The 21,925-nt window shown below is 36.5% G+C and overlaps 1 protein-coding gene across 1 annotated transcript; it reads left to right on the plus strand.

Moving 5' to 3' along the window:
* Positions 1–9,145: 9,145 nt before the first annotated feature.
* Positions 9,146–21,541, plus strand: LOC134795161 (uncharacterized). Its single transcript, XM_063766992.1, has 5 exons — positions 9,146–9,574; positions 10,530–10,735; positions 16,890–17,046; positions 17,304–17,458; positions 21,350–21,541. The coding sequence occupies exons 1-5, from the start codon at positions 9,250–9,252 to the stop codon at positions 21,539–21,541; spliced, it is 1,035 nt and encodes a 344-aa protein (XP_063623062.1). The 5' UTR covers positions 9,146–9,249.
* Positions 21,542–21,925: the final 384 nt, after the last annotated feature.

Consider the following 21,925-nt stretch of genomic DNA (forward strand, 5'->3'; position numbering starts at 1 on the left):
GTTAGAGTTTAGTTTTAGTTTTAATTTTAATGTTAATTTACTTATTTTGTTAATACTTTTTATGAATAAAATGGAATAAAACAAGTATTTATAATTTTAACAAAGAATGTGTTTGTTATTTTTGATAAACTTGGCCTACAAACTGTCGTAATGAAACTTAATAATCTGAAGACTGAATTATAATCTCGCATTATAAGTGTTGCCGTAATTTTGGGTATATAAAATATTGTTACTTTACACGAAACGAAATTCAATTAGAGTTGCATACATGGTATTCAGTAAAACATTGTTACTTGGCTAACAATGTTGGTTCGTACCTTTTTACACGACAGCCCAAAAAAAGGAGTTTATGTTTTTAGGTTACCACTTGACTGTACCTTACTTCTAAGTGTCGGATAATCCAAATATTTATATATTTTTAACTTAGGGAGGCTTATTCAAACTTTAATGCACTAGAGTTAGGCCAAAGGAATAATTTAATAGTAAGCCTATACCTATATAGGAATTTTAACGCACTTGACTCGTATTAAAGTGTGTTTCTCAACTAAGAATTGTCTACCTATGTTAATTTGTAACACTGTTTACTAGTTTATTTAAACGTTTTACGTTGGTACAGTCGACGTCAAAGATATGTTTACACTTTTCGCCTTATTACAAAAGAGTAAGGTGCAAAAGTGTAAACATATCTTTGACGTCGACTATACCTATTTAAATACTCAATGATAATTTATATTAAAACACGGAACCCGATCAAGAAAACGGAGTTCAAAGTATTTGTTTGAATTTGATAGATCACGCAACTACATAATATAATATGCCAAGATTAATGAATAGTCAGAATTGCAAATATCTCGTGCCGATTGAACGAAAATGAAAAATTATTTCTGTTTAATATTTTTAATAGTTGGTAGTTGTGGACAAACTAATGACGCAAATAATAGTGACATGGGAAGTATACCTGGAAATACGGATACTGGAGAAAATACATCAACTGAAGAAAATGGACTAAACAATAGTGATGATAAAAATAATTCGGGAAATGTCCTTAACAGCATGCTATTAAATCTATTAAACGGCAATTACACTGGTGGAATACTATTAAACAATATGCTTAACAAATTGAGCGATAATTTTACTAATGGTGTTCCGCTAAGAAGAGGCGAATTACCAAATATAAATCTAGGCGGGCCCTGGAACAATAATTTTAGTGGTGGTGTTGTGGTGGTGCCATTTAACAATTTAGGAGATTTGTCAAACACAAATTGGACTAATGGCATGCCCTTTAACAACATAGGTCTATCAAATAACAATTTTACTGGTGGACTATTATTATTACCATATGATAATGTGAATTTTACAAACAGCATGGTTAACAGTTTAGGAAATCAACAGAATACAAACTTTACCAGTGGCGTATCTTTAAATAATTTGAGAGATCAAATAAATAATAACATTAGCGGTGGGATTTTAGGGAACAATTGGATGGATCAAAACAACAACAATACAGGAGAAAGCTATACTGGAAATTTGGAAAATATAATTTGGGCTTTTAGGAATCTTTCGATGATTTTGGGTGGAACATATAATAGTTCTGACAGAGTATTTTTGAATGACACTGCTTTAAGTGACTTGCTAAATTACAATACAGGAAATATAAATAATATTTCGAGTCTCAGAGCTCTTATCGGTACATTTGGAAATTTATTGAGTAGCCTCAACAAAGGAGCGTCATATAGTAATTTGCCCTCAAGTAATATTAATGGTGGAGTTGGAAATAATAACGGTATGCCAAATAATAATTATTTCGGCAGAGTTAATCAAAATAATTGGAGTAATAACTATGAAGGAAAACACAATTTCTATTGGAACAATGAAATATTTAACAAAATATTAAGAGCACCCAACAATTTTCCTATTTCGCCCAAATTTCTTGAACCCAACAACTTTAATGGACAAATGGATGGAACGGAAAGAAAAAAAGGGATTTTCAACTATAATAATGGAATCCAGGACATTAATCACATCAGATCGTCAATTCCTCCCAATATACGAGGATTTTACTTAAAACATATATTGGATAATAATTAAAATTAAAAATTAAAATTAATATTAAATTAATATTAGGGGACATCTTACACAGATCAAACCTAGCCCCAAACTAAGCAAAGCTTGTACTATGGGTACTAGGCGACGATATACATACTTGTATAGATAAATACATACTTATATACATAGAAAACAACCATGACTCAGGAACAAATATTAGTGTTCATCACACGAATAAATGCCCTTACTGGGATTCGAACCCAGGACCATCGGCTTAGCAGACAGGGTCACTATCCACTAGACCAGACCGGTCGTCAAATATATATTATGTTCATAATAAATATGCTGTAAACCCTAAGAGCAATTACGTGGAAAGCTATCCTTCAATTTATTATGCAGGAGTTGAATACTTGGACACTAATGTGTTTGGTCAAAATAATCATGAAATACCAAATACCGAACTGTATCACAACAGAATTCTTTTGAATCAGATAGCGAACTTATAAAAAACGCCGTAAGGATTATTGCCAATAATATTATAAATGTATTTGGTCTTAAGTATGTTTGAACCTGAACCATTTAGGCCTCTGCCTGCCGGCGTTATTTTCAATTATAATTAGTAAATCATTTATTCCACATAACATTGATATATTAAAACAACCAACTATCGAATCGAATATGCACTTAAACACAAGAAGAAAAATATTATTTACTTACCTACTGTTTTTGAGCATTAAATAATATAATTTTAAAATAATGTGTTTTGTTATCCTATAAAATGTCACCATAATATATAAAATAACTGAATAATTATTGAAACGAAACCCTTCATACCTAGTCCGTTGTGTGTAATTATCATTTTATATTTCTGGGCTACGTACTATCTGCGCGAGTTATTCTTGCTTTTCAGGGTTCCGTACCCAAAGGGTAAAAACGGGACCCTATTACTAAGACTCCGCTGTCCGTCTGTCTGTCACCAGGCTGTAACTCATGAACCGTGATAGACAGTTGACACTTTCACAGATGATGTATTTCTGTTGCCGCTATTGTTCAACAAATACTAAAAACAAAATAAAATAAATATTTAAGTGGGGCTCCCATACAACAAACGTGATTTATTGCCGTTTTTTGCGTAATGGTACGGAACCCTTCGTGCGCAAGTCCGACTCACACTTGGCCGGTTTTTTAAATTCATTATTGAAATTCGTTCACCTTTTTGTGTGATTGATCCAAATATTGAAACGCCATGCGAATTGCGCAACAATTAACTCTAGCCAGTTATTATTATTACATATTCTGCATTCAAAATAACATTGCAATTATTCTCCGCTTTAAATTAATTGCTAAAAGATTCAGTTCAAGGATGATTTTCGGTCAGTTATATGCAAGAAAATATTTGCATTTATTCGCACGATATTCAGCGATCCGTACATAATTGTATGATTAGCTTGAATAATTCTGGTTGGAAGCCTAGGCTAACATCTAGGATGTTACCTAATATCATTTTATAGTGTACTCGAGAAACTGAAAACGGTGAAGAATAGAGATACTAATCCTAAAAATACGTGTGATACCTCATTAGATTCGTCATGATGCCTAGAAAAATGTATTCGAAGCGTGTATTATATCAAAAGTTATAAACAAAAAAAGGGGGAAAAAGTACATATTTTTTATTTCCCCAATATCTCAAAAAATACTAATATTTAAGAAACCAAAATTAATATTATAAAAGAGGAGGATATTTCCAATAAAATATTCCATACTTGTAGAACCGTATCTCCATTATTTATACTTTTTATTCAACGCTGAACACAGCCCTCCGCGCCACATTTTCGGGAAACGCGCGCGGTGTGAAAAAGCGATTACACGTATTTTTAGGATTAGTATCTCTATTTTTCACCTTATCCAGTTTCTCGAGCACACTATTGGTCATAATCATAATATTTTAACGCAGCTTATTGCAGAAATTATAAATAGTTGGTATTCGTGTTAATGTAGAACATGTGTCATGGTCATGACGACGCTTGTGTGGACTGTAATTGACTACTTTCCTACTAGTCAAATCAGCTTCTTTTTTAGAACTGTCAAAACGATTTGTTAATATGGAGTTTAATATGAAAACGTGTATAGTGACGTCACGGTCAACTCACCTACTTTTTATATTTAAATTTGATTTATTAAATAGAAATTGTGAATAAAAATAACTGCTCTGCTGTTTTTCAAATAATTATCTGGTGTTTTATTTCGTGCACAGTGTGAAACAATTTATTTTAAGTATGGGAAAGTACCCAATTGTGCAATGACTATGTAGATAATAGGTGATTCAAGTTATGATTTTTGTAATTCTCACCCCATAATTTCCACCTACCAACTAAAATAATAATTAGTAATTAATTTGAGAATTTTTTGATAATTATTTAAGGGTCGCCACCACTTGTACGTGGGCCATACTGAAAGTTTCTGGATTCTGATATAATTATGAGACAACTTATTTTTTCTAAGTGGCCAGTCCAGGAATTTTCAGTATGCCCTAAGTACCACCTGCCAACTTTTACAAATTTTCTACGATTACGTTCTTACTGCGATGTGGGATATGATTTGCTTTTATATGTTCCATGACAATATTTACCTATTATAGTAGTTTATTAATTAATTATATCGCTCCTTGAGAAACACAGTGTCATTAAGCGAAAAACGTGTTTTTTGGGTACAGAGCTTTAAAATTTTCGAAATCTTCAGACGTCTAAAACTGCCGTACTAGAGATAAAAGAAAGAGTTTTTTGCTATATTTTGTTAGATTTTAAACTAATCTTGTGAGTCATTTGAGTAAACTGTGTTTTTTTTTGTTTAATTTCTAAGATAATTCAATTAAAAGAAAATTGTAATGTCACTATTCCGTTTAGTTTTGCTTAATGTCACATGACGACTTCGCAATATTGATTCAATTTATGGAACAGTGACACTATATCCAGTTATTTGATATAACTTAACGTTTATTTCAAAGAAAAAGCGCAAATAGAATCATTTTACATGGATGTTAATTAATATTTACTAAAGTAAGCGACTTTCAGTCTTAAAAAATTAGCAAATAAGACTAGTTTTTCTTTAAAACTAGAGTATTCTTAGCTTGTTTTGTTTGGCTATATTTTTACGATCAAAAATTACCAAAGTAAATAAACAAAGGGGAGGATAATAATTGGGGGATACGATGTAAGGGGCCCGAATGTCATGTCATGTGTAACGGACCCCAGACCAGCCTCTCCTGCACGTGGTCACCCTGTTGAATACCAAACAAGCCTCTGGCGATCCACCAACCCGCACTGAACCAGCATGGTGGGCTTATGGCCCAATCTCATTTGACATATACGACTCCTCGTTACGGCGCTAAGTACCCTGTAAAAGTGGTGCTAAGAATCCCCGGGCGGAAGATACCCACGTCATCATCATCCTGCTAGGCCTTGTTCTCATTTACTTGGGATCGGCCTTCCCTGTTCTTTTCCTCCATTCTGCACGATTGAGTGCAACGTCGGCGTCTATATTGAGGTCTTTCAGGTTTCGCTGAACCGTCGTCAGCCAGGTGGCAGGTGGTCTTCGACGTCCTCGCTTCGTCGTTGAAATATCGAGCGCTACCTTAACCATGTAGTCTACAGGACGCCTCTGTACATGACCGTACCACCTCAGACGTTTTTCCGTTAGCTTAATTTTCTGTTATTGGCGCTACTTTGAAACTACCCGGCGGAAGATACCCACACGCTTTGTCGTTAAAAAGAAGTGGCAGGACAACATTGATTATCAAATTACTCCGACAAGGTGGCTGTGTTGACGTGAATCCCAAATCCCTTAACCGCAATCAAAGCCTACGCATCAACATCTACACATTGCGATGATAAGATTGAAGAGTATTACGAGATTATGACCCTCTAAATAAATCTACTGATGAAAAGCAGGAAACATGGACCATTGTCCTTGGTGAAGTCAGATCAAGCACACATACATAGTTGGACCACATATGGCCTTGGCAGCAGAATCGACCGTAGTTCTAGGTCTATTCCATTTGCCTTTGGTCGAAACATGAACGAAGATAAGTAAATTCCTTCTTTCTCAAAAAAACTTCAAAGTCGCTGGACCTGGACTTCGCCTGGCGGAATATCACACACGAAATTGACTACTTATATAATAATATTTTCATCTGACAAAAGTTTAATTAGATATTTATTTATGTAGGTATTAGGTACATCAATAGGTTTAAATTTAGTTCCGATCACAGACCCGTGAGAGCAAAAATAAAGTTTAAGACTTATCCACAATAAATAGGCAAAACACCTACACAGAAACACACTCTTATTTGTAACCACGATCAGTTTAACTTAGAATTACGAAGTAATTTTGACACCTTACAAGAAGAGATACCACAAATACACATTCAGAAGTTCAAATTCAAAATAACAACATTATAAATACTTTAGAAACAGCCAGTAGCAAAATTAAACCAACCCGGAAAAACAACAAAAAACTCACAAGCGACACATTACGTTATTAGAACTAGCTCTTCTGAAGGAGGTACGAATTCGTCATCATCATAAGTATTAACTTTATTAACAGTTTCAACTAAAACAGTAGTATTAACTTTATTAAAATAGCTTTAAACTTTTTTGTCATTCAAGACACATTGAGACATTTTCTACTGTAAGAGAACAATAGTTTTATGGGTAATTAATAGGTAAGTACCTACCTAGTGATAATAATAATTAATGTGTGTTTTGTGTCACCTTGTCAGAAATAAAATTGGAACATAACAGACATCACAAAAATAACTTGCTAATTTTGATGAATGAAAAAGTATCACACAACACATATATAATATTATATTATAATTAATAAATATGGAAATCTTACATATACCAACCTAGTTCCACAGTTAGATCAATAGGGCTCGTAATGTGGCTATATCTATCTAATTATAAATAGTCGTCTAGTAGGTACCCATAATACAACTCTATTATGAACCTTATAGAAAAAATACAACACAGTGACATTAAACAACGAGTGACATTCATTAACCACACCGTTATAAGCGTTCTGTACCAGTTGTAGTGGCTTTAAGCTTAAAACGACATTTTTCACTTAAGCATGCCAACTGTCGCTATGGTAAACTAAGCTAGCATATTGACACTACACAGATAATGACGATCGACCTGCTAAAACTTCTGTCAGCTTCTTAAAATCACAATGTCACTTAAAGTCAAAGAACAGTACGTTTTTATTTTTAGTCAGCATTATGGCTTTAAGTTTTAAGCAAAACCGTCATTATAGGTATAATGTCACTTTACTTATTTCAAAACGTTATTCTATTCTATTCAATTCAAAAGTACAAGTGTCCTTAAAGGGAAAAGTACGATATTGCTTTAAATTGAGTTTTGATTTTGATACCATATTATAAGTTTAAAGTGACATAGTACGTATAGATACACTATTTCTTATGTAAATTGACGTACTTACCATTGAATCTCATAGAAAACCGTCACTAAGCAAAAAAATACAATTTACATCCCTTTAATGACATTGTTCCTATGAGACAGGCACCTATTCCCTCTATTCGCCATAACGACATTAGCGCCCTCTGGCGGTTCTAATAGAGCTAGGGCGATAGGTGTCTTCGTATTGCGTGCGTTACGATCATACGAGCTAGATGGCGTTATTAACTCAAAAACCCCATTTTTTGGATAATGACGTTATGTTTCTCAAGGAGCGAATATTAAAATCCGCCATTTACGATCGCCTTTGTTTAGTTTCACAAGTTTTCAAATGTCGGTAGCGACCCCTAAATATCAATTTAAAAATATGTAAAAAATCTGGAGTATTTTCTAATGCTATACCTAGATAATTTATAGAAGGAGAGAGTGAAAAAATAAATAAAACAAAAATCGCCTCTCTTTGATTTCACAAATTTGCAAATGTCGGTAGTGACCCACAATTTTTTTTAATTTATTTCAGTAGGTACTAGTTTGAATCACCCTTCTAAGTAAGCATGTGGCAGATTACCTTTTTTATTTGACAGTGAGTAATACTCAATATTTATTTATTTTCCATACTATATTTTAAGTTAGATAAAATTTTGTTTGGTACTATAACGTTATAAGTTAGATTAGATGAAGCTTCCTTTACAATAATCCCGACGACTTTACAATAACTAGGTACGACTACTTATTTAATTTAGGGTTCTCAGATATCATTTTTATTATAATTTAAGTAAGTAAGTAAATACACTTTATTGTACCACAAAGAAAAATACAATAACAGATTTACAGTGTAAATAAAGGTAGCAACAGGCGGTCTTATCGCTGTAACCGATCTCTTCCAGACAACCTTTAAATTTATCATGTGCTGAATTTTTAATGAAGGCAATGTAAACCGATGTCTACAGGTACACAAGACGAAAGTGTGTCCGGTTGGATTTAGACAGAGGGATTTTTAGGTGTTTTATTAGTAATCCCAACCCTAAAATATTTTTTTTCCATTTGACACATTTAAATACAGCGAGGATTATACTTTGTAAAATTAACACTGTGATTATTACTAGTTGCCAAAAAAATATCTGAGGTTATCGTTACGCTGTTCCGTTTAAAAAAAAGATATAACTAGGTACTAGCTGGCTTCTTGGATAATTTCACCCTTGTACAGTCACCTGCAATAATATATTACTCTTCGAAGGCCGTAAAAATATGTGACACGCTCTTATGGCTCTATAAAGAAGATCGTGTCAGATATTTTTGCGGCCTTCGTTGTGTAACATGCCTAAAACAATGCAGAAAAATATAATTCAAGAACTAAAATGAAAATAACAACAGAGGAAACATAAAACTACTTACACATACCCCGACTATTAGGGCCACTTGTCCCTCCCTACCGTCACCTCAACCCAATACTTTATTAGCGGGCAGTCAAGACGCTCGGCCATACACCTCAGCTCAGCATGCTCTTGCTATTATGGTTGTTGAATATTTATACCATGTAGTACAGTTTACATTGTTGCATACAAATTGTTTGCATTTTGATCAAGCAAACGTCGGACATATCTAATAGTTATTAAATGAATAATTGCTCAATTCTGACCGATCATGCAAGAAAAGATGTTAATATAATCCTAAATATGAACAACAATGTACATTCAGACATATCCAGTGGCCTAAGTTCCATATAAGGATGGAACATTATTTCTGTATAACACTTCTTACTTTTGGGGCCTATGCCCAAAATCTTGATTACATCGAGATCCCTGCCAGCAGTGCAAGAATTGTCGAGAACGTTCCAGATCAAAATACGGCTGGTGGTCATATAAATACTAACTATTTTGGAGGCATTGGAGAGCCAGATTATTATGGAGACAATTATGGAAACAAATACAATGGAAAATACTTTGGCAGGGATGTGGAGGATATTTTAATCAACAGAAAATTAAGTGATGTTGAAAAGTTACAACGGTCGCGGGGATTATATGAACATTATGAATACGACGATGGGAATCCAGGTATTTAAATAAATTTATTTATTAATGTCACCCGACCCGGTCACGGTTGACGACCGGTCTGTAGTGACCCTGCCTGTGAAGCCGATGGTCCTGGGTTCGAATCCCGATAAGGGCATTTATTTGTGTGATGAACACAGATATATTTGTTCCTGAGTCATGGGTGTTTTCTATGTATATAATTATGTATTTATCTATACACGATGATTTTTAATCGGTGATCAGGAGTGTAAAAATATTAATATCTAGCCCAAATTAAACTTATTAGGCTAGGTATCACGCAATTATCTCATTGTTTAATTGTACATCGTCGCCTAGCACCCATATTACAAGCTTTGCTTACTTTGGGGCTAGGTTGATCTGTGTAAGATGACCCCTATTTTTTTTTATTTCACCTGTTTTGCATTTGGGATATCTTTTTTTTAAATAAGTATGACATAGATTCCGACTACGCTAGGTTTCATGCTAAATAATACGTCAATTACCTATACCTATGAAATATGTATGTAAGCATTGTCACTGCCAAGTTTGTGCAAACTAAGCGTGGTCGAAGTCTTCTTCTATGCAAGGGTAGAAGTTCTATGTAACATTGGAGTCGATTATTATATGTTGGCGATTCCGGTAGCTCTTTGTTGACCTCAAAAATAAATCTTACAACTAGTATCGCAATCAAATGTTATGTATGATTACAGGTTATAATGCCACATCACACAAAGTATCTTCTAGTAGTTGGAAAAGTTTAAGGAAAGGAAGGAAGAAATATTCTTTATTCCTTTTTCTACACAATACATTAAATAAATTGATGAATCTACCCACTATATGGGTGTTGTTTTACCTGCATGTTTTTGAACTAGTCATATCAAATTTTGAATGGGTTGAATATGGAGACTCAGAGGGATCAATAAATAATCCCAGGCGTGTAGTGTCCGATTAAAATAAAGATATAACCTCATTCTAGACGTTCAAGGCAGAATCCAGCGTCCTTGCCAAGCGTACGACACATTCTGCATCCGCAAGTTCTTTGCACAGCACTCCCAATGCAAGATATCTGGGAGACAAGTCCCTGAGCCCCTTTTCCGAGCCCAGGCCACGCTCAACTACCCTAACTCGAACGTGTCGGCTACATTTAACAATTTGGAATATAGAGGAATCAAAGACGGGAGAGTAGCGGAGTTTTAGTAAGTGTGATAATTTGGGTGTCAATTCATTCGTCGTTTCGTTTCTAAATTCGTTTGTAAACCTAATAATATCCCGCCTTAGCCGATGGTGCTGGGCATAAAATACGGCGTTGCGTGAACAAGAGATTTGGCAGGATTGGTCCTTAGGACCCAAGGATGGATTTAAGAAGTGGAGCCACCGAGATTTTTGATGTAAATTTTTAGGGGGGGGGGGGGCTGGGGCTCTCAACTTGATCTTGATATCTATATCATTTAAGCTACTAGGCCAAGTTTGGTATCGTTTTCGTATAAATCGGGGATGCCGAATTCATTTCTGATATCATAATGACACCATTCAGAAGTAAAAACACATACAATATGAAAAAAAAATTTTTTTTTTAATTCCTCTTCACGCTTAAACCGCTAAACCAATTTAGTTAAAATTTGGTACAGAGATAGTTTGAATTCCAGGGAATAACATAGCCTACTATAAATCTCAAAAATCATTCTTTAAGGGTGTGAAAAGGGAGGTGGAAATTTGTATGGGGATTCAATAACCGCTGAACCGATTTAGATAAAATTTGGTATAGAGATATTTTGAGTCCCGGGGAAGAACATAGGAAAGTTTTTATTAAAAAAATATCTCTTAAAAGTGAAAAGTAAGGTGTAAGATTGTATGGGGAATCAATAACGGCTAAACCGATTTAGATGAAATCTATGTCTACATCTTTGATTTACTTGAAAATGATACTAAACTTGACATAGAACCTAAACTTAAACAATTATTAACATCAGACGTCGCCGACGCTTAAAACCCCCCCGCCCCCCACCTGCATCAAAAATCTGGGTGGCCCCACTTCATAAATCCATCCTTGGGTCCTAAGGACCAATCCTGCCAAAGGAAATCTCTTGTTCATGCAACGCCGTGGTTGACCTTTTTATGCTCTGAGCACACTCAACTATCTCCTAAGGATATAATATGTAGTTATATATATATAGTTTGTTTTTGTTTATGCTACATCGAAAAACGATGTAGTGTGGAAAAGAAATTGGCGACTCGTTTCTAGTGTTTTTACGTATATGCCAACCTTCATTCTTTCTGCCACATGGAACCATTCTTTTAAATTAGCTAGGAGCACTCCTCTTCTTCCTCGCGTTATCCCGGCATTTTTTGTCACGGCTCATGGGAGCCTGATCGACAATGAAAACTTTTTTCAGTATCGACAAAGAGACGGACAACTTGGTAATTGCCCATATAACCATTCCAGTCGCAGAATCACAAAGTGGTAACTAAATGTCAGATGTGTCGTAACAGAGTCCACACAATGTGTCTAGAATTGTTTCGAAACAAAGTGTCGTCGCCGTGTCTACACTTTTCCGTAACAAGGTGTCGACACATTTGTGTGCACTTTGCGTGCGGTTTGCGACTAAATCTGACAGCAAATTTGTGACAGCAAATGTCAATATAAAATACCTCTTGAAAACCAAGGTTTGTCAAACTACTATTAGTGTCTCGTGTGCTCGTAATTCTAGTAAGTCATCATGGGTAATGCAAATGATAATAATCGTCCGAAACCATATAAACACCCAACACCCGTCAACCTTTTACAGAAAAGTTTTTAAAGAAATGCAATAAGCTACTTAGGTCAGGCAACGAATGCTCCAAAAGTTGTAGAGGGAAATGCTCGGAACACAATTTTTGACTCCGTAACTCGGTTTGACAAGTTAGGAGGTGAACATATCAAAAGTCCCCGGCCGTAGCCCTTGAGCGGGGGGGAGAGAGGGGGCTTTGAAGGTCCCATTTTCCGGTTTTTCGATTATATCTCGGAAACTATGCATCTCAGCGACATGGCCACTTATACAAAATGAAAGTTAATTTAATTTGTTACAAGTTTATTCCGTCAATTTTTTCGATATGTTGAATAGTTTTTGAGATATCCGCTCTTGAAAGTTTATTTAGGGCTCTCAATTTTATCTTGATATATCTTTATCAGTGAAGGTGCTAGGCCGTGTTTGGTATCGTTTTCGTATAAATCTGGGGTGCTGAATCCATTTAAGGTATCACATTGACACCATTCCACAAAAAGAAAAAAAATCTTTTTAGGGTTCCGTACCTCAAAAGGAAAAAACGGAACCCTTATAGGATCACTCGTGCGTCTGTATGTATGTCCGTCTGAATACACAAAATAGTTCTTTACCTATAGATGACAGGAAAACCTATTAGAAATGTGCAGTCAAGCGCGAGTCGGACTTAATGTACGGAACCCTTAATACGCGAGTCCGACTCGCACTTGGCCGGTTTTTTTGAAACTCCTCTTGACGCTTAACCGCTGAACCGATTTCGTTGTAATTTGGTATAGAAATAGTTTGCGTCCCGGAACAGGACACAGGATAGATCTTATAACCAAAATCATCTTTTGAAGGTGTGAAAAATGGCGTGGAAATTTGTACGGGAAATCAATAACCGCTGAACCGATTTATATGAAATTTGGGATGGTCTACATTTTTGATTTAGTTAAAAATGATAAAAAAACATGACTTCAAACCTAAACTTAAACAGTATTAACTTCAAGAAGTCAATTCTGAATTCCCCCCTACACCTCATTTCACACCTTTAAAGGATGATTTTTGAGATAACTTATTATGTCCTGTCTCGGGACTCAAAATATATGTGTACCAAATTTAAATTAAAACTGTTCAGCAGTTTAAGCGTGAAGAGGAGTTTAAAAGAAAGTATTTTAATAAGTTTATATGTTTTTACTTCGGAATGGTGTCAATGTGATACCTTAACTAAATTTGGTACTGCGAATTTATACGAAAACGATACCAAACATGGCCTCGTAGCTTTACTGTTGTAGAAGTCAAAATAAAATTGAGAGCCCTAAATTCTTATTACTTGGCCAAACTTGTGTAGAAGGAAAAGGTAAAATAAAAGTCTTCGGCAGGAATATAAGACACAAATATATATTTTTTTTGCGTTACTATTTCAATCATCAAATATAAACATACCTTGATTATATTATTCTAGTGAGATCCTCATAGATAAACAAAAACATTTACTTAAAAAATTACAAGGTCGAAATGTCACGGAACTTGTGAGAGTAATATGTATGTGAAAAATAAAAACTTTTATGACAAAAAAATCTGGACACAATTTAAGAATCACCCAATTGCGTCGAGGAATCATCTGTATTTTTGCTTGTTTCATTACCTCCTCGCTTCTTTTTTGTCCTTTGTATTCTGTAGCAATTTGTTAGATCTGAAAATAAAGATAACTTGCGTCGTCACGGATGTCGATTTATAGGTTTTAGGAAGTGCCGATTTCGAAAATGATGACCAGTTTGGAATCCAAGATAACTGCCGTGCACTTTGTCATAAAAGTCGTCATGGATATCGTTTTATAGGTTTAAGGGAGTGCAGAATTCGAAAATGATGACCATTTTGGATTCCAAGATGTCTGCCGTGCACTTTGTCATATGACCCGTCATGGATGTTGATTTATAGGTGTTAGGAAGAGTAGAATTCGAAAATGATGACGATGACCAACGTGCACGGCAGACATCTTAGATTCTAAAACGATCATAATTTTCGAATTCTCCACTCCCTAATACCTATAAATCGAGATCCATGACGACTTTTATGACAAAGTGTACGGTAGACATCTTGGTTTCCAAAATGGTCATCATTTTCGAATTCTGCACACCCTAAAACCTATACATATAGTAGTTCGCCCCGAACTGTGAACTCGCGGTTCGCCAAACAGATCAATTGAATGCAGTGCTACTTAGTCTGAGATGGGCATTTCGTAATTGATTCCTGATTCCACGATTACTTGAAATTACTTTGTAATCTGATTACCGATTCCTAGATTACTTTGTAATCTAACAATACCGAATTACTAAGTACAATTCCATTTGAGGAATCAGGAATCAATTTTTCGAATACTACAATTACTAGTAATAGAAATCAATGTCGATTCTTCATTAGGTACAGGAATATATATTACTTGATTCCTTTCAGATTACATTTCGTACTACTACATAAGTACTATCAAAAGTACATTTCGATAGTAGATATAGATGTTGTTGACTTACTAGAATGCATCTACCGATACCTTATTTGAAACAGGTGTGCAGATTTCGAAATTGATGACCATGACCAATAAAACGACATCCATGACGACTTTTAACATAGTGCATGGCGGCCATCTTGGATTCCAAAATAGTTATTATTTTCGAAATCTGCGCTCCCTAAAACCTATAAAACGATATCCATGACGACTTTTATGACATACTGCATGGCCGCCATCTGGGAATCCAAAATGGTCATCATTTTCGAAATCTGCGCCCCCTAAAACCTATAAAACGACACCCACGACGACTTTTATGTCATAATGCATGGCCGCTATTTTGGAATCCAAAATGGTCATCATTTTCTAAATCTGCGCCCCCCAAAACCTATAAAACGACACCCATGAAGACTTTTATGACATAGTGCATGGCCGCCATTTTGAATTTCAAAATGGTCATCATTTTCTAAATCGGGGCCCCCTAAAACCTATAAAACGACATCCGTGACGACTTTTATGACATAGTGCATGGCCGCCATCTTGGAATCCAAAATGGTCATCATTTTCGAAATCTGCGCCCCCTAAAACCTATAAAACGACACCCATGACGACTTTTATGACATAGTGCATGGCCGCCATTTTGGAATCCAAAATGGTTATCATTTTCTAAATCTGCGCCCCCAACACCTATAAAACGACACCCATGACGATTTTATGACATAGTGCATGGCCGCCATTTTGGATTTCAAAATGGTCATCATTTTCTAAATCGGGGCCCCCTAAAACCTATAAAACGACATCCATGACGACTTTTATGACATAGTGCATGGCCGCCATCTTAGAATCCAAAATGGTCATCATTTTCGAAATCTGCGCCCCCTAAAACCTATAAAACGAGACCCATGACTACTTTTATGGCATAGTGCATGGCCGCCATTTTGGATTCCAAAATGGTCATCATTTTCAAAATTGGGGCCCCCTAAAACGTATAAAACGACATCCATGACGACTTTTATGACACAGTGCATGGCCGCCATTTCGGATTCCAAAATGGTCATTATTTTCGAAATCGGCACTCCCTAAAACCTATATATCGACACCCATCTCGACTTTTATGACAAAGTGTTTTGCTACCATCTGCATGCAAGACATTTCTATTATTTTTACGTACAAAAATGGACCCCTGTCAACTTTCAATCGAGATTTAATCGATAATTTATTCGATTAATATTCAGATTAATTCAATTTCAATCTACTAAACTAATCGCGATTAAAATTTGAGAATTAACTTTTTTTATTCCATTAATTAGTCGAATAAACAGTTAATCGATTAATGCCCATCTCTGACCACGGCATTTTTACACTTTGAGAATATCTGAAAACAAATCAAAACAAGGAGCCATTTTGCAAATCCAGTAACATACCAGTAACTTTGTTATTACTTTTGACAGCGCGTGTCATGTGTCAACACAGAGTCGACACAAAGTCGAAACATTGCAACTACTTTGTGACTGCAATATTTCTCAGCCTTAAACCATATTTATACATCATAATTAACAAGTTTCGTAGTATGTAAAGCGTTATTTCTGTTATTTAAGTATAGTATACGCATCGAAGTACTAAAAATGCTTCAAATAATATAGTTATGAACACAGGCACTGAGAAGTAAACAATTTCATTTCCGGCTAAACTAAAACAATGTGGTGGCGCGTTGATTATATTACACTTAGTTTATCAAATCACTCGAGCAGTTTAATTCCCCATAATAATTTAAGTCCTATTGTAATATAAATGCAAACAATATATCATTACGTCTTGTAATCCGTTTTAGAGATGGCGTATTAATGTCACTTATTTTTATTTAAGTATTTTTCCATCTGACAGTTTCCATTTGACAGGAACAAAATGAACGAATGAAGGAATGATTTTGGCATAAAGTAGTCGCAAACTCGAAACAATGTGTGCACACGGCGACCACACTTTATGTCACTTTGTGTCATGTGTCGACCCTTCCCCATTTCTGGTAACTGTGTCGACACGGCGACGACTCTGCGACTGGAATTGTGACCGAAACAGACGGTGTCGACACAAGATGTGTCAACACCGCGTCGTAACGGCGACTGGAAATGGTTGTATGGGTGCTGTGGACTTCGACCAAGTTACTTTCGCCTCTCAAACCTTGTATCTGAAATACTACCTGAGAGGTCGAGAACCGGTCGTAGTGCAGGACGCCGGTGGCGCTACGTTTGGTAAAACTTTTGTTCATTACCTTCTACTCTACTGTGATTTGCCAAATGCTGATATATACGTATAGATATGTGTGTCAGATCTGCCGACAGATCTAGATCGCTTATGCTAAAATAATGTATTAGCTTAGGTTGCTAAATACAATTTTTAACAACATTACAACTAGATCCAATTTACCAAAAAAAAGGCGGCACGAGTATGAAACAATGAAATCATTGAATTCTTTAATTTTTTTTTGTCTAAGTGGAAATTTTTTCAGTGCAAGTATCAGTAACGGCGGTGATACCAAATCTGAAAAACTTGAAGCTGGACCGCGCAGAAATATTTACGTATAATGGGGACCCTGTACCTCCGTTCCTCGCTGGCCCACGACTGGCGTTGAGCACAGGTAATAAAAGTATACCGCAAAATGGGGTGAGTAGGGATTGCGAGTAAAGTCGGGTTATGAATGGGGAGAGAAGGGATGACAGGGGGCTGGGATGGCTTTTAAAGGCTACTGCTACCTAAATAATGTATTCCTGTTTACTAGCTCGCACCAAAAGAGTTATCCAACGACTGCAAAATGCCTGCGCACGTTTTTGCTTCCCGATACCACCTCGGTCACACATAAGTCCATACCTGAGTACTAATAAACTCTTAAACATGAATAGTCGACGCATTCTACATTTTGCCACGCTCCACTTTGGTATCTGTAACAGTAAAAAGCCGGTGTACTTATTTGAGAAATTGACCATCTATCATCACATCAGACGTGGCCCCAGACTACTATGCCCAAGGCACAGAACCGCTGCATTCCGTGGCAGCTTTCGTTACGCCGCCACGAAGTGCTAGAATAATATTCCGCCACCAATCCGACAGAGCAGTACTATTGGTTCCTTTAAAATTTACTATGACAGGACCCCTCTATACTATCTATTCTCTTTGTCAAAACTAAAAGCGTACCTAATGGACCAACAAAGTTTTGCTGCCTGAAGCTAAATATATTAAAAAACCCGATCCCGTCATTATTACCTATTTAGACAACCTTAGTTACTCACCAGTTAGTTAAGTTATGTATATTTATATATAATATATATTTGATGTATATATTTATAATAGTATTAAATATTATTTATTCACGTCGTCCACGTGTCCCGCACTATGCTGTCCCGCACACTCCGCTGGCTCCACAGAAAACCAGCGCCGTTGACCACGCTAGTCGTGCCAGCTGCATTGCTGAGTGGAGACCATTTTGGCTTCACATCTCTATTTCCACTGTTTTGTTTATCTTTGCCCTGTGCTTGTATATATTATATGTGTCATTTGTATTGATGTGTTGTCTGAATAAATGATTTCTATTCTATTCTATTCTATTCTATAAATGGTGCTATAGTAATATTAATAATAAAAAAATCGATTCAACAAATTTTCAAAATCACCTTTTGTATGAAATCCCATCTCACCCCAACTACGAGGGACTACGGAGTGAGGAGGGATTTTGTGTTTATCGTTAAAGTTATGAAATGGAACTACCTAAAATCATAAAAAAATTAAAATACAAACGGCCGGAACATTTATTAATAAAATTAAGTGTGCATAAAATGTAAAAATAAAATGTTATCGAGGTTTGAATGTCAGTTTTGTCCCTACTATGTTATGGACCTAAGAATACACATACAGACACCACGCTGTTAAAAGAAAACTGCGATTTCATCAGCGAAGGAATATATGTATTATAGACTAACACTTAGGTGCAAAACTGTCCCAATAATAGCATCTTAGTAGAATGTGGAAAAGTTGATGTCGATCAAGGGGCCCTCCCCTGATGCATGTGCACATGATTAATACATAACAGTACTCCTTAAAATTTCCTACAAATCGGCCTAACATAATATGATACACTTGGAATTTACGGTTATTATGTAATTTAGAATCGGAAAGCAGAAAAAAGCACACTTTTATTTTTTCCAATATTTCTAGTTACTCCTATGGAAACTCCAAATAAGGAACCAAATATTAAGAAATTTAGCCTTTTTAAAATGAGGTATCAACTGTTTGAATCATGACGATAGTTTTGTAGTTATGGCAGAGTGACAGTCGTCTTTAACATTGAACTAACAGACACTTTCTATGGCTGTTTTTAATGGTACACTTTTATGAAAACAATTTCATGATTATTTTATAAGGCTCCTAAGCCTCCTAAGGCTAAGGAGGTTAGGTATTATGTATTAATATGTTTTTTTTTTCTACAGATCCAGAAGTGGTAACGATGTTCGCCAGAGCAATCGCTAATGTGCCAACGGATGCCCTAGAATCACTGATGACTGAGGGAGTTTTCTTCATTTTAAATTTCATTCAGTATAATATTTGTGATTTTGGTTTGAAGGTTATTTAGAATTATGTGACTTTGCTACCTTTGCTATTAAAGGATTATGTTACATATTAAATTGTCTGTTATATATTAAATATTTTTTGCACTTATAGTTGGTCAAGCAAATCTGGTCAGTAGAAAAAGGCGCAAAATTCAAACTTCTATGGAACTTTAACCCTTCGCGCCTACATTTTTTAAATTTGCCGCCTTTTTGTATTGACAAGTTTTACTTGATCAACTATAATTTGTAGGTACCTGCCAGCTATTAGATAGCAACCTTAGGCGTTTGCATTTGTTTCGACAGTGTAATTACTCTTTTAAGATTTAGCTTGGCACCGCCCTCAATTTTTTATATCATCCTTTTTTAACGTCGCTTTTCCTTTTTTTTTTTAAGGTTAATTTTCCTAATTTAAATAAGTAAGCGCGTATCATGACTTTTTACACGACTGCCCAAAAAAAAGAGTGTATTGTTTTCAGCGTTCATGTTTGTATGTATGTGAGTTTCTTTATTCCACCTTAACTTCTGATAGCCTTAACCGATTTAGACGTATGGTACATCATTAGAATCCTTACGTCATCCCGGGTGACATAGGCTATGTGACGTCATTATAAAAACAATATGGCGGACTTAATACGCCATATTACGCAACCTTTAGAAAAAAATATCGTGCAAACCTATCGAGTAGGGTATCAAAATGAAGGGCTGTGAAAGCCGATTAATAATATATACGCAACATGTGGGTTTAAGTTTAAGTTTGAGAAAGTAAGAATTGACAAAATATGTTAAGAAAAGCTTATCTCATAAAACCAAATATTATTATTGAATGGGACATTAAAAAGAAGGGGTTTGACCGCTGATCATAAAAAAATATAATTTTATTATATTAGGTACAGTATACTACTCATAGTTTTTAATACACCTTCTAAATTGCGCTAATGGAATCGAAAAGTTTAAAATATAGCTTCTATTTATTAATCGATATGATGCAGTCTCTCTAAGCTAACTCTGCACCAACTATGGTAGAACAAATTGTGAAAGTATCATAATAACCGTATGTTTTTATTTAATTTTAACATTTATGATGATTATATTTTCACACTTTGTCTTAGCGAATGCTATGCAAAGTCAGCTTGGTATTTTCTGGATAAATGATTTCTTCTAAAAAAAATTGTAGATTCTTTCCTAGGACGCCCGACGTACGTGGCGCGCTGTACGCGTTCCAAAACCGGGCGCCTTCGATGTCCTCATACTTAAAGCGTCGGGCGTAGCCCGACGTACGTGACACGCTGTACGCTTACCAAAGCCGGGCGCCCGCATACTAATAGAGTCGGGCGTAGGTAGCCCGACGTACGTGGCGCGCTGCGCGCGGTCTAAAGCCAGGCGCCTTCGACCTTCTCATACTAAAAGTGTCGGGCGTAGCCCGACGTACGTGACACGCTGTACGCTTACCAAAGCCGGGCGCCTTCAGCGTTCTCATACTCAAAGCGTCGGGCGTAGCCTGACGTCCGTGGCGCGTTGTACGCTTACCGAACCCGGGCGCCTTCGGCGCCCTCACACTTAAAGCGACGTACGTGGCGCGCTGTACGCGTTCCAAAGTCAGGCGCCTTCGGCGCCCGCATACTAAAAGAGTCGGGTGTAGGTAGCCAGACGTACGTGGCGCGCTGCACGCGGTCCAAAGCCAGGCGCCTTCGACCTTCTCATACTAAAAGAGTCGGGCGCAGCCCGACGTACGAGACACGCTGCACGCTTACCAAAACCAGGCGCCTTCGGCGTCCTCATACTCAAAGCGTCGGGCATAGCCCGACGTACGAGGCGCGCTGCGCGCGGTCCAAAGCCAGGCGCCTTCGACCTTCTCATACTAAAAGTGTCGGGCGTAGCCCTACGTACGTGACACGTTGTACGCTTACCAAAGCTGGGCGCCTTTGGCGCCCTCATACTAAAGCGTCGGGCGTAGCGCGACGTACGTGGCGCGCTGAACGCTTACCAAACCCGGGTGCCTTCGGCGCCCTCATACTTAAAGCGTTGGGTGTACCCCGACGTACGTGGCGCGCTGCACGCGTTCCAAAGCCAGGATACTAAAAGAGTCGACGTACGTGACACGTTGTACGCTTACCAAATCTGGGCGCTGGAGGCGCCCTCATACTAAAGGAGTCGGGCGTAGCCCGACGTATGTGACGCGCTGCACGCGGTCCAAAGCCAGGTGCAAATCATAAAACATATGGTTGGTTTAAAAAATCTAAAAAGTATAAAATAAAATAAATTAATTAAAAATTAAAAAACACGACTGCGAAAAAGCGAACTGAAAAGACAAAAATAATTTATAGTTGTGTTAGTTACCCAGTCACATGATTGATATTTTTCATTGACTGTACCTGTGTATTTTATTTCGATTGCAGTCGGGGACCTTTTAAATGGGAAAATGTCAATACATCAAGGTCCCCGACTGCAATTGAAATAAAATACACAGGTACAGTCAATGAAAAATATCAATCATGTGACTGGGTAACTAACACAACTATAAATTATTTTT

The sequence above is a fragment of the Cydia splendana genome, chromosome 11 (assembly GCF_910591565.1).
Source record: "Cydia splendana chromosome 11, ilCydSple1.2, whole genome shotgun sequence".
Lineage (NCBI taxonomy): Eukaryota > Metazoa > Arthropoda > Insecta > Lepidoptera > Tortricidae > Cydia > Cydia splendana.

Coding starts and splice junctions, on each gene's coding strand:
- LOC134795161 (XM_063766992.1), top strand. CDS start 9,250: ATGGAACATTATTTCTGTATAACACTTCTTACTTTTGGGGCCTATGCC. Junction 9,575..10,529: donor ATACGACGATGGGAATCCAG/GTATTTAAATAA, acceptor ACCTCATTCTAG/ACGTTCAAGGCAGAATCCAG. Junction 10,736..16,889: donor GAGGAATCAAAGACGGGAGA/GTAGCGGAGTTT, acceptor TGTCGACACAAG/ATGTGTCAACACCGCGTCGT.